The sequence below is a fragment of the Danio rerio genome, chromosome 16, assembly GCF_052040795.2.
Source record: "Danio rerio strain M-AB ecotype USA chromosome 16, GRCz13ab, whole genome shotgun sequence".
NCBI classification, from domain to species: Eukaryota; Metazoa; Chordata; class Actinopteri; order Cypriniformes; family Danionidae; genus Danio; species Danio rerio.
In genome coordinates, this window is record NC_141036.1 from 51,605,628 (window position 1) to 51,623,991 (window position 18,364).

Consider the following 18,364-nt stretch of genomic DNA (forward strand, 5'->3'; position numbering starts at 1 on the left):
ATATATTTTTATTCCGGATTTTTTTCTTTTAGTTTGGCTGGATTTAAGCAGTTTTATTTTTCAAATATGTCATTAATATTATTAGCCCTCTAAGATTAAATTTTTTGATTGGCTACAGAACAAACCACGGTTATAAAATTACTTGTCTATTATTTTAACTTGCCTAGTTAACCTAAATAGCCTAGTTAAGCCTTTAAATGTCGCTTTAAGCTGACTAAATATATTAGTTAGCAAAAATTTGTTTTTTAAACTATTATGTATAAATCTTTTAAAAGTATTTGAAAAACTAAATACAAGAGGGCAAATAATTTGGTATTTAAATATATGTAAATATTTTATTTCATTATTATTATTTAGCATTTTTCCTGAGGTCCACTTGTGTACAATGTCATCTATTGTGCAGTATCATTTATTATTTTTTACACTTCAAAATAGAAATGCTTTTACAGAGCTAATAAAGCTATACATTTTTTATAAATATTTGATTCATTTTTAATAAGAATAATTTTATTTTGAAACGCATTACCTTTATTATATTAGTGTAAAATATTACAATTATAATTTGATAATTATTTGCAATCATATAATCATATGTTTCAAATTAGCATTTATATATATATATATATATATATATATATATATATATATATATATATATATATATATATACACAGTTGAAGTCAGAATTATTAGCCCCCATGTTTATTTTTTTCCCCAATTTCTGTTTAACGGAGAGCAGATTTTTTTCAACAACATAATAGTTTTAATAACTCATTTCTAATAGATGATTTATTTTATCTTTGCCATGATGACAGTAAATAATATTTGACTAGATCTTTTTCAAGACACTTCTATACAGCTTAAAGTGACATTTAAAGGCTTAACTAGTGTAATTACGTTAACTAGGCAGGTTAGGGTAATTATTGTATCATGATGGTTTGTTCTTTAGACTGTCGAAAAAAATATGTAGCTTAAAGGGGCTAATAATTTTGTCCTTAAAATGGTGTTTAAAAAATGTAAAACTGCTTTTATTCTAGTCCAAAGTAAAACAAAGACTTTCTCTAAAAGAGAAAAATATTATTTTGGAAATATTTATAAAAGAAAAAAAATCAAAGGGGGGCTAATAATTTTGACTTCATTTATTTATTTATTTATTTGCTTTGTTTTGTTTACTTACTTTTTCCTTAAAGATTATTATACAAACATTCCCACAAAGAAAACAGATATTCAAATGTAGATTTTCAGTGCTAGATTTTATCGGAGAGAAGATCATTTTAACACATTTCTAAACATAATAGTTTTAATAACTCATTTCTAATAACTGATTTATTTCAAGACACCTCTATACAGCTTAAAGTGACATTTAAGGGCTTAGCTACTATAGGTTAATTAGACAGGTCAGGGTAATTAGGCAAGTCATTGTATAACGATAGACCATCGAAAAAAATGCTTAAGGTGGCTAATAATATTGACCTTAAAATAGATTTTTTTAAAAAGTTTTATTTGCCAAAATAAAACAAATAAGACTTCCTTCAGAAGAAAAAATATTTTAGGAAATCCTGTGAAAAATTCATTGCTCTGTATTTCATCATTTGTGAAATATTTGAAAAAAATAAATAAATAAATAAATCACAGGAGGGCTAATAATTTTGACTTGTATATACAATATATACACGTGTATTTTATACTAACTGAAAATCAAAATAAATGAGATTTTACTCTCGTTTCTATAGTCGGCACGTGAGTGTAAAGAATCACTCATTCTCTACAAGGCTATTTCTAGTTTCTATTTAAAAAACGCCATTGACTTCAAGCTCTTATAGCGTTGCCTCTTAATCCAATGAGGTGAAGAGGCTGTCAGCACCACACAACATCATTCTCAAATGGGCTTTCAATCACTGCAATAAATTAACAAAAATTCCCATTGACCCCTTCTGAGAGTCTGGCACCCCCCCGTCCTCACAGATGGAAATTCACCCACAATCCGTCTCCGTCCCATACAATTAGACTGGCCATAATTAGCTGTGTCCATCAGGGCTTGGGATGGATTAGGTTAACGAGGTTAAACAACGTCGGCCCAAGGCGAAGATGAGCTTTAATGGGATTAAAATCGAGTCGGCAGGAAAGCGATCTACCTCTCTGCTGAAAGAAGAGAGGCTTCTCCAGCATAATAGTGCAGTTGTGGTCGCACCAGAGTCCACTTTTTGGTGCCTAATCTGAGCGGTCTGGATCCAAAAAAATCTATTGATCCACTTGCTCATCATAAGTGCTTAAGAGCACAGTCTGATCCAAAATGGATGTTGGCATCAGGATGAAGGTTTGGGAATAGCTCTGTGTCTGTTTGCTTTTTTAACTCACTGACCAGCACTGATGCCTTCAGACAGATTCAATCTCTCCTGTCACTGCTGGTAAACCTTACTGAAATCGCTTACTGACTAATGAAAATTCATTTGCTGTTGTTCTTAACCTGTGTGATTTTTATTTATTTTTATTTTTTGGTGAAATAAAAAAGTACATGGTTGGATGTATTATCAATTTTTATTCGTCCAAAAAAAGAGGATAATATTAATAATACAATTTTGATGAAAGTCGCATGAACAGGAACAAAATTATTATATCTTTTTGTTCTAAACCTACGTGATTTTTGTTTTTCAGTGAAACTTAAAAGGACACACTGTATGATCATATTTACACTTACTGGCCACTTTATAAGTTACACTTGTCCAACTGCTCTTTACCGCAAATTTCTAATCAGCCAATCACATGGCAGCATTTAAGCATGTAGACATGGTCAAGACGATCTGCTGCAGTTCAAACCAGACATCAGAACGGGGGGAAAGGTAATTTAAGTGACTTTTAATGTGGCATGGTTGTTTGTGCCAGACGGACTGATCTGAGTATTTCAGAAACTGCTGATCTACTGGGATTTTCACGCACAACCATCTTTTGGGTTTACAGAGAATGGTCTGAAAAAGAGAAAATATCCCGTAAGCGCAAATGATTTGTTGATGCCAGAAGTCAAAGGAGAATGGCCAGACTGGTTCCAGCTAATGGAAAGGCAACAGTAACTTAAATAACCACTTGTTACAACAGAGGAATGCAGATGAGCATCTCTAAATGCACAACACATCCAACCTTGAGGCAGATGGGCACCTTGAGGCAGATGGGCTACAGCAGCAGAAGACCACAACGGGTGCCACTCCTGTCAGCTTAAAACAGGAAACTGAGGCTAGCATTTTTTCTGCTGCGACATTCGGATGGTAAGGGTCAGAATTTGGCATCAACAACATGAAAGCATGGATCCATCCTGTATTGCATCAATAGTTCAGGCTGGTAGTGGTGGTGTAATGGTGCGAGGGATACTTTTTGGCACACTTTAGGCCCATTAGTACCAATTGAGCATCGTGTCACAGCCTACTGAGTATTGTTGCTGACCATGTCCATCCCTTTATGACCACAGTGTCCCCATCTTCTGATGGCTACTTTCAGCAGGATAACGCAGCATGTCATAAAGTGAGAATCATCTCAGACTGGTTTCTTGAACATGACAATGAGTTCACTGTACTCAAATGACCTCCACAGTCACCAGATCTCAATCCAATAGAGCAACTTTGGGATGTGGTGGAACGGCAGATTTGCATCATGGATGTGCAGACGATAAATATGCAGCAACTGCGTGATGCCATCATGTCAATATGGACCGAAATCTCAAGAATATTTCCAGTACATTGTTGAATCTATGCCACAAAGGATTATAGCAAATGAGGGTCCAACCCAGTATTTGTAAGATGTACCTAATAAAGTGGCCAATGAGTGTATGTTCCTCCAAAAAAAGCTAAATTATAATAAAATTCAGAAATAATGCATTAATAAACAAAAACAAAAAATTATATTTTTGTTCTAAACTTTAGATTTTTTTTCTCACTGAAACACAAAAGATATATTTTTATGTATGTTTTATGTATATTTTTATACATAAATGTATATTTTTATGTTTTATGTTTTTTTTAATTCTCCAAAAAAAAAGAAAAAAAACAGCACAAAAAATCTGATTAATGTAGTGTAAAAAATATTTATTATATCTTTTTTTTGTTTTAAATTTTAAATTTGATATATGATAATTTTTTATTCCCCCAAAAAACAGGAAAAAAACCCCACAAAAAATGCAGATTAAGGTAGCATAAATAGGAACAAAATTATTTTATCTTCTTGTTCTAAACCTAAGATTTACTTTTTGATGTGTGCGATCATTTTACACCTCAAAAAAAAAAAAACACCTTAAAAACTGATAAAATTCTGATTAATATAGGATGGATAAACAAAAAATATACATCTTTTTGTTCTAAACCTGTGAGATTTTTATTTTTCAGTGAAACTCAAAATAATATATTTTGACATTGACAAATATAATAAAATGGATGAATGAATATAGCAGAAATAAATGAAAACAAATAAGGTAATGTACCTCACTGTTGGATAGCTGATACCAGGGTTGTTTGCCATAGGTGAAGATTTCCCACAAAACGACTCCGAAGCTCCAGATGTCACTCTCTGTGGTGAACTTCCTGTACATAATGCTTTCCGGTGGCATCCAGCGAATGGGCAGCATCGTCCTGCCTCCGACCTGAGGATGTAAATGAGGACAAATCACAACCAAACATCTCTGCAGAGGGTAAATATACACATATTTACTACACTGTAAACTGTTAACTTCATTGTTGCTACAAATTTAAGTTGATTGAACATAAAATAATTAAGTTTTCAACAAAAACCTTAAGAATTGTTGATTCAGCTCATTATAAATAAGTAGTTTGAACAAGCAGCTAAAAAATGTTTTTAGTGTAAAAACGAAAGCATTTCCTTTAGTAAACAACATATTCCATTAATGTAGTTGTTGTAGTAGAGTTTAGGTATTAGAGATGTAGAGTATAATTGTGCGAAATTAGACATGTTTTTATTAATATGCAGTTTATAAGTACTTACAGGCAGTATGATAGCTGTATGCATGCACTGTAAAACCCGATAAGTTAATGTTATGAAACTGATTGCAACAAACTTTTTAAGTTAAAAAACTAATCCTAATGAGTGCTGTGAACTTAATCCATTTGAGTAAATGAAGCAATTTGAGCACAGTAAAACCCAATACATGAAGAGAACTCAAACCCGCTGAGTACTGTAAAACCAAACAAGTTAAGAGGAAACCGATTGCCACTAACCATTTGAGTTAAACTTATCTATATGAGTTCTGTGAACTTACTCCATTTAAGTTGAAGCAATGAGCTATTTAATGAACTCATTACCTTCAACTCTCATTACTCTTCAAATGAAACTTTCAGTCAATTTTGAGTTAACTACACCCATTTCACTTGATAAAGTTGACTGTTGGGTTTTACAGTGTGATAAGCAACTAATTAATAATAGTTAATGAAGTGTTATCAAAATAATTAATTATTTTATTGTCTTGTTTCTAGTCCAAACAACTAAAAAATCTTAAATCAAGAAGCATTCTCTAAACAAGTATAAAATATGGTTTTGTTTTCAGAGATATTAAGTCCAATTCAAGTGATTTTTTTTCTGAAAATAAGCTAACTTATCTGCCAGTGGGATGAATAAAATAAACTTGTTTTTGGTTTTAAGATTTGATTTATTTCGAACAGTATAATCAACTCTTAAAATATTTATTCGAACACAAATACATTTAATCATAATCAACAAAACATTTTCATATGAAAACTCAAAAATAACAATTGATTTATCCAGTTTAAAATAAAAGATGCTTTTACTTGTCCCACTGACAGATAATTTAGCTTGTTTTTAAGAAAAAGTCTCTTAATTTTGACTTCTTATTTCTAAAAACAAAACAATGTTGTGTATTTTTCTTAAAAATGCTTCTTGATTTAATTTTTTTATATGTGGCTTGAAACAAGAAGAAAATTAATATTTTGTTGTGTATAATTAATTATTTTCTTGATTATTTTGGTGTTTAATTTTTGGCATTAAATATTATTCAATTTGGAAAATATTTGATTGACAGTTGTTTTATTGAAAATATAGCAAATCTGATAGCTGAATCTTAATAATTGATGATTAATTATTTTTAAATCAATATACAGTTGAATTCAAAATGATCAGCCCTCTTGTAAATGCTTTTTTTTTTTTATATATATATTTCCTAAAATTTGTTTATCAGCACAAGGTGATTTTCCCCCTGTATTTCCTATAATAATTTAGTCCCAATTCTTTTGTTTCTGCTAGAATAAAAGCAGTTTTACTTTTTTTTAAAAAACATTTTAAGGTCAATATTATTAGCCCCATTAAGCACGGTTCTAATCAACCTAGTTAAGCCTTTAAATGTCACTTTAAGCTGAATACTAGTGTCTTAAAAAATATCAAGTCAAATATAATTTATTGTCATCATGGCAAAGAAAAAAAAAATCCGTCATTAGAAATGAGTTAGAAATGTGTTGAAAAAAATCTTCTCTCCTTTAAACAGAAAGAGGGAAAAAAGTATAAAAGGATTCAATGTAAAAGGATTATGTATACACTATAGACCTATACCACAAAACTGGTAGATCATTTGAGAATTATATCTTAGCTGTAATAATGTGTTGTATGTTTTTACCCTGTAGTAGTCAGTACTGTAAATGTCTCTTGACATCCCAAAGTCCCCGATCTTCACTACCAGCCCTTCTCCCACTAGACAGTTCCTTGTGGCCAGGTCTCTGTGGACAAAATGAAGGGACGCCAGGTACACCATTCCTGAGGCGATCTGAGCGGCAATGTGGAGCATCTGAGGTAGAGTCAACTGACCCATCGGAGGAACCTTCATCTCATCTAATATACGAGCATCGGGACCGTGAGCCCTGTACAAAAACAACACGCATTACAGTATGTTACAGCTGCTCTGTATATGTACAGAAGGAGAGTTTGGATGTGTTCAGAATGGCATACATCGTTTGGTATCTGAAGTGGTTTATATGAAAGGCAAAGGCCTCTAGAATATGCTTATTTAACCAAAATAAAAATGATCATGCCTTGATTTAATTTTTTTTTTTATTTAAGACAGTAAGGTCTGACTTTGCTTGGACAAGTCTGTTCACTTAATAGAAATAATGTACAGTATAGAATATAAAGTCATGCTGCAGTGGAAACAGAATGAATATTGTCAATGACTCCCATGAGCTTGGAGGACTGCAACCATACATTTCTGCAAGACTCGAATAACTTATTAATAAAGTCATCTGGAATGGCAAAGAAAGCGTTCTTGCAGGATTCCCAGAGTTCATCAACATTCTTTTGATTCATCTTCAATGCCTCGTCCATCTTACCTCAGACATTATTAATAATGTTCATGTCTGGTGACTGGGATGGCCAATCCTGAAGCACCTTGACCTTCTTTGCTTTCAAGAACTTACATGTGGAGGCTGAAGTATGAGAAGGAGCGCTATCCTGCGGAAGAATTTGCCCTCTCCTGTGGTTTGTAATGTGATGGGCGGCATAAATGTCTTGATACCTCAGGCTGTTGATGTTGCCATCCACTCTGCAGATCTCCCACACACCCCCATATTGAAAGTAACCCCAAACCATGATTTTTCCTTCACCAAACTTGACTGAATTCTGTGAGAATCTTGGGTTCACGCAAGTTCCAATAGGTTTTCTGCAGTATTTGTGATGATTGGGATTCAGTTCGACAGATGATTATTGGTAAATCCACCTTTCGCCACTTTTCCAAAAGATTTTTTGTTTTGGATTTTTAGCTCTTACAATTGGAATCTAACACAAGACTTTTGTCAGGTAGTGTAATCCACTATATAAAAAAATACCCATTGTGACTTCTCAGCTGCATATTGCATTTGTGAATTATATTTGGCTCCTATTTATCAGGAAGAGATGATTGTTTTTGACTTAATGGGAAAGAAAGAGGAAAGGGTACTTTATTTGCAAATGTTTTATACAATACTTCAGTTTTACACCTACATATAATTCACATCTTTGAATGGAAACCTAACTAATAAAATCCAAATTCATGCAGTCAAAATTGATCCATTTAAATGCATGTGTTTTCAAGGTGGAAACAATACTGCATCTTTGCTGGCCACCTACGATCAAATAACTAAAGACACACATTTATGCCAGGTTTTAGGACTATATTGCTAGCCTAATGAATGTTTGCCATATGTTGAAGCTGTTTAACTTGGATACATATTGCAACTTCAACTATTTAACATGACTTCAACTAGTAACAATAGAGCGGGCCTACCAAATGTTTATGTAATGAGAAATCAAATTTCCCTTAATATTTTGGACATATCAGAGTTCATTCTACTCTAAAAACAGGTTTCAGACTTCAGATCATCCCCACTGGTTCAAAAACAATCTGCCAAGCTAGCTTGTTTTTCTTTTGTCTTTACATGACTTACAGGGGACATGAAGTGCTTAAACACACACACACATACATATTTTTTCTATGGGGTCCACTTATAAAGTTAGCAAGGTTTTAAATGAATGGAAGTTTAATGAATGTGTGGCATGTTTTTGCACAAAACTAAAAAATACATCTTATTTTTAATTGTTGGCTACTTATAAGCATTTGACGGTTTTCAATCATCAATATCCATTCTGAACACATTTGAACACAATCTGTGATGCATGATTTATACTTTAATGATTTCTAACTAACTCCAGAGTCTCTTTGTAGTCCTGCAAGTCTCTTTTGGAAAGAAAACATCTGCTAAATGACAGCAGACGCACCATAGCTCACCATTGCCTTGCATGTCAGGCCTCAATGTGCAAACCACTGTCTCCATTCATCCTAATATAAGCATCCAAACTCTCTCTGAGGTTTAGCGTGTGATCCTATTAGTTTATCAGGCAGGTGGCAGGATGGGACAGCTGGAAACTGAGACTGGAGCCACATCCATACACGTGAAAATGCGATTTCATCTCCCCCTCAAACATTCACATGTCCCCACTCCCAATCTGGCCCCAGCAAACCACCTGGCAAACAGACTGGATCTTTACGCACCGAGACTCAGCTGTGCTGGGACATATGGCCAGTCAGTCTCTCATCAGCCACTTCATACTTCAGTCAACTTTATGTCTTAATTAAGACTGGAGCATCGCAAAAACAGGATTCGCATTTCAGCTTGAAGGTTTGGCTCAGTAGATGTGAATGCGGTTACATTTTTGGATATGGATGTAACTTGAAAGACCAAAAGTTGACTTGCAAGCAAGATTATTAGTCACTGTAAAATTTAAGTGTCATTTAAAATGAATATTATTTGTTTTCCTCCATCTTTAACCACATTTAGTCTTTACTGATGATGTATTTATTGACATAATTATGGGCTCAACCTGTCGATCACATTAGATCCACCAATGACAAACTCCAAGCATCCAATTATTTAATTCATTTCCTTTAGCTTAGTGGCTTATTTATCAGGGGGTGCTACAGCAGAATGAACCACCAACTATTCCGGATGCCCTTTCAGCTGCATTCCAGCATTGGAAAATACCCATACACTTTCGCATTCACACACACACTCAAACACTACGGACAATTTAATTAATTCAGTTCACCTACGGTGCATGTCGTTGGACTTCGGGGGAAACAGTAGCACCTGGAGGAAACCCATGTGAACACGGAGAGAACATGCAAACTCCTCACTGAAATGCTAACTGACCCTGCCGGGGCTCAAATCAGCTTCTTGCTGTGAGGTGTACCTATGGGTACCACTATGGGTATACCATATGGAGCACCGGTCAATCTGTCCTGCCACCGTAACCCCTTAACGGCCCATAACGGCCCTTTTAAATGTTAATAGATTGATGAATCAAATTTACCTTCATTTTTTTGACATCATGTGACAAGTTTCTGACTTCAGATAATTACTGATTTAAAAAAAAAAACTTTTGTTGAAACAAAGCTGCCAAGCTGGCTTGTTTCTTCTTTTGTCTTGGCATGACTTACAGGGTCGAAAAGTGCTTTAAAAACACATTTAACTGTTCTATGGGCTCCATTTATAAAGTTATCATACAGTAAATAAAATCATTATTTAGGGGTAATGCGCTAATTTCTGTCCTATTTTGAGCACTCTAATAACTTAAATTAAAAAAAACATATAGCAGACAGTAGACCCAGAAGTAAATGCCCATTAGTATGACTGGCTAATAGTTTTGCAGTGGGTGCCAACATGTCAATTGGGGTTGTATCAATTAAACAGATTAAAGTAGGTCAAACTAGTGCTTTAACATTGTTAAAAATGTTAAATTAAATGTCTCCAGCTGGAAATATAAATTTTAAATGTAGCTTTATTTTTCAGTTGAGTTTTTTTGATGGGTTCAGCAATGCCGAGTTTAGGGATCTTGGGTTAAAAAGGCTTGTGACCACTGGATTTGCATACACTGTAAAAAAATGCTGCATTCACAAATCAATTAAGTTAACTTAATCATTTTTACAAATTTAAATGGATTGACACAAAACAATTAATTTTTCCACCCCCCAAAACCTTGAGAATTTAGTTGTTTCCCCCTGATTTTAAATAAGTGTTTTGAACAAGAAGAAAAGGTCTTTTTTTTTTAAGTGAATCGAAAACTTTTGAACACTTTGGTTCTTAAAATAGTGAGGCCGGCAGGGGGAGCGCTCAACCTGTGGTCTGCGTGGGTCCTAATGCCTCAGTATATTGATAGGGACTCTATACTGCTCAGTGAGCACCGTCTTTCGGATGAACGTTAAACTGATGTCTTGACTCTCTGTGGTCAATAAAAAAAAAAAAAGAATAGGGGTTTAGCCCTGGCCGCATGGCCAAATTTGCTCACTGGCCTCATGGCCATCATGGCCTTTTAACCATCCCCAGATCATTAAAATAGAGCCAGATGTTTTCAACGTACATCAAAGCAGCATTCCTTTATTATTTAAATATCCAAATCTATCACCTATTAAAACATAGGGCTTCAAAATATTAGGCTCAAGATATAAAATACGCTATAAGATCTAAATGATGAATTTTTTCATGTAATAAAAAAATCACATTACACTGTAAATCTTCCTCAAAGGACCTGAAAATGCAGTTCATGACACCTTAAAACGTTCTTTTCTCTACTACTGTAATTTCACAGACGCTCTATGCCATATCCATCCAAACAAAAACATGTGTTTGTGTTTCTGAGGTTTTCCTAGGACAGCAAATTGAAGCTCTTTCTCCGAGGTCTCTTTTAGTTGGTCAGTTTTCGACCGCTACGCCGCATTGCTGCCACTGTAGTTAATTCATTGTGAGTGGCTGCTGGTTATTAGACTGACCTTAGAAAGCGGTTGAGGTCTCCGTGTCGCATGTACTCAAACACCATGGCCAGGGGTTCTCCGTCTGCGCACACACCGTAGAAGCGCACAATGTGTTCGTGCTGAAGCACCGTGAGCAGCTCAGCCTCGCGCTGGAAGTCCTGCCGGGTGGACTCATTGGCTATTTTCAAAGTCTACACATGAAAGATACTTAGAATTAATCAGATGTTCAAAATTAGTGAAAAGCCGTTGATACATGATGCTTAATTGTTGTTTTTTTTTAAACCGACCATTGTATTTTGCCTCTCATTTTAATGCCATTTAATAGGGCTGCACAATATTGGAAAAATCTGATATTGCTGTATTTTATTTTTCTGCAACAAACACTTCGATATAAATACAGTTTCACAAGATGATTTAAATAGCTGTATTTGACGGTGTTCAGGGGAGTAACAGCATTCAGGTACAGAAATTGAATTTGAATGTAAATATTTGTACTAGAAACAAGACAAAAACTCAAAGTTTAAAAGTTTTTAAGTTTTCTAAGCTTTTTTTTCATAAATCGTGTAAATAATTAAAAACAATAAATTTTTGGAGATTTGTTACACCTTTACATTAGTGAGCAATAGTTCATGTATGATGCATACTTATTATTATTTTTTTAATTGACCCATTTTATTTTACCTTAATTTTAATGCCATTTAATAGGGCTGCACGATATTGAAAAAATCTGATGTCGTGGTATTTTATTTTTCTGCAATAAACACAGCAGTACAAGTACAGTTTCACAAGATGGTTTGAATAGCTCTATTTGACGGTCTTCAGGGGAGTCTAACAGCATTCAGGTACAGAAATTGAACAATCATGATGCAAAAAACTAATTGATTTGTCTTGTTTCTTATTGCTTTCACGTTTTCTGCCAATTTAATAATTAAATTATCTTATTTTGCTTTGAAATGTAAATATTTGTACTAGAAACAAGACAAAAATTCTAAGTTTAAAAGTTTCTGTTTTTTTCTGATGCATAAATCATATAAATAGTTTAAAAAAAAATTTTTTTTAAATTTTTTTACACCTCCGTACATTGTTTAAAAATGCTCAGTCAAAGGTCTTAAAAACATGCAAATGATAAACTTTCACTCTACTATAATTAAACCTAGCAATGACTCTACAAATCAGATGTGTTCTGTGGCACCTGGTCAACTATAATTCAGACTAATTATAGTTAAACACTGCATATCTTGAGTTGTGACTATTGCAGATGCGCACATTGCGATATCGATGCTGAAACATTATGTTATGCAGCACTACTATTTAATTGCATTCCTTTTTTAGTTCAATTCAATTTCTCTTTATTTTTGCATTGCACTCAATCTGGATTTATCTTTTGCAGCATACATATCTGTTTTAGTATTATTTATGTAATATTACATGGATATTTAAAATTATATTTATTTTTTATAAAAAATATAATTTTTTAAAAATATTTATATATTTTGTAATTTTTTTAAATTATTTTGTTTCGTTCAAAGTCAACAAAGATTTCAAGCATCAAAACAATAAAACTGTATTTTTTTCTGCATTACTGCGCATGTTTACCTGCTTTGAGGTTTTTTTTTCAAATTTTTTTTTACTTTCGCACATTTTATTGAAATTCAGTGTAGCACTAGCTTATAAACGAAGTCTTATCAAGCATGTTTAGAAAAATAAGCGTTTTATGATGCTTGTTGTTCATATCATCATCAAATGCTTAATCTAACAATATTGTCAAGTGTAACCAAAAATCTAATGTTTTAATTTCACTCAAATAGCTAAAAATATCACATAAAATGTCTTTAAATACATTTAAATGGATGGTTCACCCAAAAATGAAAATATTGTCGTCATTTACTGTCCCTCCATTTATTCCAAAACTTTTTTAACTTTCTTTTTTTCTGTTGAACACAAAACAAGATTGAAATCTGGACAATTTATAATTCCCAGAATATCAAAATCAACTGTAGACGGTAGTTAAGCTGCTTTGGCACAAAAAGCGCTATAGAAATAAAAATGAATTGAAATTGAACTTCCATAGCATTTGTTTTTCCTATCATGGAAGTCAATGGTTACCAGTTTCCAGCATTTTTCAAAATATCTTCTTTTTTGTTTAACAGAATAAAGAAACTAAAGGTTTGGAACCACGTGAGTGAGAGAGTGAGTGAGTGAGTGAGTAAATGGTGTCTTGAAAACTCAAAGCACAATCATACCTTGATAGCAACCAGCATCTTGTCAGTATCAGGACAGAGATTGGCACATTCAGCCAGATAAACCTTGCCAAAAGCTCCTTCACCCAGTTCCCACTTCAAAACAATGTCTTTTCTTTTAATGTGCTGAACACCTGCAGAAAGAAACAACGGCTTTCAATCAACATGCTAAATAACTTGTGTGCTGTCATGTGATTGTTAGACACTCACACATGTCTTTATCTTTGATAATGCCACAGAAATATTGCGGGTTCTCCACAAAACTGGACAAGCCAGAATCCAGTGTGCCATCATCTGAAGATGGAGGACTAGCACCGAAGTTCATGAAGCGGAGAGACACTGCCAGATCATCCTCGGTGCCCAGAACTGATGAACCTGTGGATGCACAGAGAATAAGTGGTTCCGAAAAAGCTCCGGTATGGCATATTTTATTTTTCCCTACCACATCTGTAAAAGTTGTGTTCACAATTGGCAGAATAGGTTCAGTTAATAATAAGTTCAGTTAGCAATAAGTGTGAGCACTCTCATTTAGATCTTGGTGAAACCAAAAAATGTAGATCAAGCACTGCAGAAAAAAAAAAAAAACACTTACAGTTTTTGTCTTTTTCTAATCCAAATATCTAAAAAAAATCTTAAAGGGCATCTATTTTACCCCTTTACAAGATGTGAAATAAACCTTTGGTGGCTCCAGAAAATGTCTGTAGGTTCAGCTCAAAATTTCTATCAGATTATTTATTATAGCTTCCAGTATCTGCTGATTTTTGTGTCTGAGGACAATGAAGCTGTTTTTGTAGCATGTGGCTTTAAATGTAAATAAGCTGCTTCTTCCTGCCCACCGTTTCCTCTTGCATGTCTGCTTTTGTTGCCTTATAGCAGATAAACAGCAGTCAGTGATAGAGACAGACACTTAAAAACTGAAATACAGCTCATTAGTCAAAAATACCAAGTAAGTTTTTTTTTTTATGTATTTGTGTTGGAGTTTATTCAAGCCTTTCTGAAATGAATCACACACAAATACCGGTTGCAGTACACACATGCACACACACACACATATTAGTGTTTACTGTAACCATGCGGCCGTGGTGATTATAGCGGTTAAGAATTACATGGCAATTTTGCTGTCTTTATTACAAACATTCTTTGTTTTAAAAACTTTTAAACTTATAAAATCACAGAGTTGGAACAAAGTTTTAATTAAAAGTTTCTTTGCAAAATAAGTTTTGTGGACATGTGTATACATGTTATCATAGAAACATGGTGCCTGTCAATCAGTTCGGAGGGTGGGGGAAACTGCACTCCTATGTTATGTTGCGGTAGGCCTCAAAATCACTGGGATTTGGGTCCTCTTTGGACTTGTGGGGGAAACCAGGGAAGAACACGGGGAGAACATGCAAAGTCCACACAGAAGTGCCAACTGACCCAGCCGAGCCTCAAACCAGCAACCTTTTTACTGTGAGGCAACAGCGCTACCCACTGCACCATTGCGCCGCCTTAGAGACATTCATTCATTTATTCTTTTTTTTTTCGTCCCTTTATTAATCTGGGGTCGCCATAGTGGAATGAACCGACAACTTATCTAGCATATGCTATACGCAGTGGATACCCTTCCAGCTGCAACCCATCACTGGGAAACATCCATACACCCTCATTCACACACATACACCTGGGACAATTTAGCCTACCCCAATTCACCTATACCACATGTCTTTTTACTTTCAGGGAAACCAGAGCACCCGGAGGAAACCCATGTAAACACGGGAAGAACATGCCAACTCCACACAGAATTCTAATATTAGTTGAATATTAATATTAAATATTGTGTGTTCATGAATCAAAAAACAGCATAAGGACGATTATATCTGGGCATCTGCGGCTTCTAGAAGATTACAAAGCCCTGGTTTAAGGAGAAAAGTAGTCACACAACTTTCCTCAGCAAGCTGCAGGATTGGAGGTATCATGTGGCGCAAATGATTACATAGTGTAATTTAACACTTGAGGTTAGGATTTAGTTCAGATGGCTAACCCTATAAGTGCGAGAATCAGTACGAGTGATGCTTGCCTTAACAAACAGCACGAACTGAGTGTTATCTAAAACTGACAACAAGCGCACACACTGACAAAACAGACACCCAGCAGATTGTTGACTTGATCCCAGTTTTAGGAAGCGGAATTAAACGCAAAAAGCTTCTCCTACAAATCACGAAATCCACTCAAGCTATAACCACAGAGAGACCCCAGACTGGGCAGAGAAGAGGAACGCAGGGAATAGAGGGCGAGAGGGGAGGGAGGCAATCAGGTCCACTTAGGCACTTTGTGAACGGAGCGAGTGGACCTGAAAAGCCTGGCTCCATCACTCTTCTTTAATGGCTCGCTCGCGGCTGGGGCTCCCGATGCTATTTACTTTGCATGCTGTAATTAAGACCTGGCAGCACTTTGCCGAGCTGTTAGGCTGACACTGTACAAAGTTACAGCTTCCAAGAGACCGTATTTTGCTGCCTTTTTTGTGCATTACTTAAAAGAAACACAATGCCTCCTGTGGAACTCCAAAATAATAATGGAGAAGTCGCTTTTTTTTTTTAGCATGGGCTGTGATTGCGCTGTCTCTGGCTTGTTTAAAGGGATAGTTCATTCAATTATTGTATCACTCTAGTGCTGTTCCAATGTTTTCACAAGACTGTTATGACGCGTTTAACGGTCATCAGCATCTTAAATCCTTGAAAGTTTTTAATATTTAGATTTTTATGTATATTTATATGCATTTGTGTATGCATTAAATCATATTTGCATTAAATTACAAAAACAAAATACCACTTATGCCGAGTTCAGACTGCATGATTTTAGCCCAGACAGGTTTTGAGAAATCGCCAACAAATGCCTGAAATCACAGGCAAATCGGTGCTCGTGCACGTGAGTGACAATCACACAGTATGAACTATCAAAGACGGGGGCGCCACTGAGCGAGGACGGAGTAAGACGTGTTTTTAAGAGCTCCCTTAGCCAAATCCGTTAAAAAATACTTACAAGGACCAATAATTTTGTAATGAACTATCAAAGACGTGGTCTGAGAGACTCGCAGATGAGTCGCTAATGCCTGTGAGATGTTTGTCGTGCTGAATATCTGGAGCTATTGGCGATTCAAATTATGCCGTGTGAAATGAGTTTTGACTGAAAATAACATCGGCGATCAACTACAGCCAATGAGAGAGCAGCATTCACTTGTGTGTGTACCTGCAGGCCAGCGGGAGGCTAGGGGAGAAGTTAAAAGCGCTCCTTTTCAGTTTATTTGGAGCCAAGAAATGGAGAAAAAACTAGTGGAGGTTTGACAAGAGCACCCGTGTCTGTTTGACGTTTCATACAGAAAGTAAAAAAAAAGTTGAGGAGAAATTGCTAATTTCCTTCAAACCCAGGTGAGCAAATATGTACATTTTCTACCCCATTAAAGGCTTCTTTCTCATTATGCACATAATAGCTGTGAGACGTGGATTGGACGAAGTTGTCGGCGATTCTTCCTATTGTAAAGTCATGCAATGAGAAAGCCCCTGTCGCCAATCCATCTTGCAGTGTAAACAAAGCAGCGACGAAACGCTAGCCCAAATAGTCATGCAGTGTGAAAACATCTGTGACACCACTACTTTGAAAATCATGCAGTCTGAACTCGGCATTATGCGAGGTGTTTGTAATGCAGCATCTATGGAGGCGAGATGATAAATTTGACATTGTTTTCTCTTCTGGCTGCCGTTATCAGTCTCACACTATTTAATTTCTTTTTTTCTGAAAGTCTTAAGAACACCATTGTGAAGTTTTTCTTTTATTATTTCGGCAAATAGGACAGCAAAAAATGATTGTTGTACTCTCCCATTTACTGCGCTCTGAGTTTTCCAACTATGATGACTTCTGCTTCTGAGAGAAATGTGAAAAGGGTCCATAAAAGGAAATTTATTCATTCATTCATTTTCTTTTGGCTTAGTCCCTTTATTTATGAGGGGTCATCACAGCGGAATGAACCGCCAATTAATCCAGCATATGTTTTACACAGCAGATGCCCTTCCAGCTGCAACCCGATAATGGGAAATAAACCAGTCTGAGATTATTTGCGCTTTATGACATGGCACGTTATCCTGCTGGAAGTAACCATTCAGACGAAAGGTACACTGTGGTCATAAAGGGATGAACATGGTCAGCAACAATACTCAAATACTAGGTAGGCTGTAGCATTGACATGATGATCAATTGGTGCCCAAAGTGTACCAAGAATATATCCCCTACACCATTAAACCACCACCACCAGCCTAAACCGTTGATATAAGGCAGAATGAATCCATGCTTTCATGTTGTTGACCCCAAATTCTAACCCTACCATCTGAATGTCACAGCAGAACTTGAGACTCATCAGACCAGGCAACGTTTTTTCAATCTTCTATTGTCCATTTTTGGTGAGCATTTGTGAATTGTAGCCTATTTCCTGTTTTTAGCTGACAGGAGTGTAACACGATGTGGTCTTCTGCTGCTGTAGCCCATCCGCCTCAAGGTTGGACATGTTGTGTGTTCAGAGATGCTCTTCTGCATACCTCTGTTGTAGCAAGTGGTTATTTGAGTTACTGTTGCCTTTCTATCAGCTGGAACCAGTCTGGCCATTGTCCTCTAACCACATCAACATCAACAACGCATTTGTGCCCACAGAACTGCCGCTTTCTGCATATTTTCTCTTTTTCAGACCATTCTTTGTGAATCCTACAGAGGGTTGTGCGTGAAAATCCCAGTACATCAGCAGTTTCTGAAATACTTAGACCAGCCTGTCTGGCACTAACTAACCATGCCACATTGAAAGTCGCTCAAATCCCCT

At 35.4% G+C, this 18,364-nt stretch overlaps 1 protein-coding gene and 1 long non-coding RNA gene across 3 annotated transcripts in view; one reads left to right on the forward strand and one right to left on the reverse strand.

Moving 5' to 3' along the window:
* The window catches only part of ntrk1 (neurotrophic tyrosine kinase, receptor, type 1), a 60,068-nt gene that overhangs the window by 4,987 nt on the left and 36,717 nt on the right, over nt 1-18,364 (reverse strand). For both annotated transcript variants that reach the window (NM_001446672.1, NM_001301356.2), the window contains 5 exon segments: nt 4,466-4,624; nt 6,623-6,863; nt 11,300-11,472; nt 13,525-13,655; nt 13,732-13,896. In NM_001446672.1, coding sequence (NP_001433601.1) covers nt 4,466-4,624; nt 6,623-6,863; nt 11,300-11,472; nt 13,525-13,655; nt 13,732-13,896 — 869 coding nt within the window.
* LOC147833487 (uncharacterized) overlaps nt 4,590-18,364 on the forward strand; it is a 66,025-nt gene continuing 52,250 nt past the window's right edge. The window contains exons 1-3 of the long non-coding RNA XR_015512205.1: nt 4,590-4,672; nt 6,701-6,888; nt 13,761-13,937. This is a non-coding gene — a long non-coding RNA (uncharacterized LOC147833487). The remainder of the gene's footprint in view (nt 4,673-6,700; nt 6,889-13,760; nt 13,938-18,364) is intronic.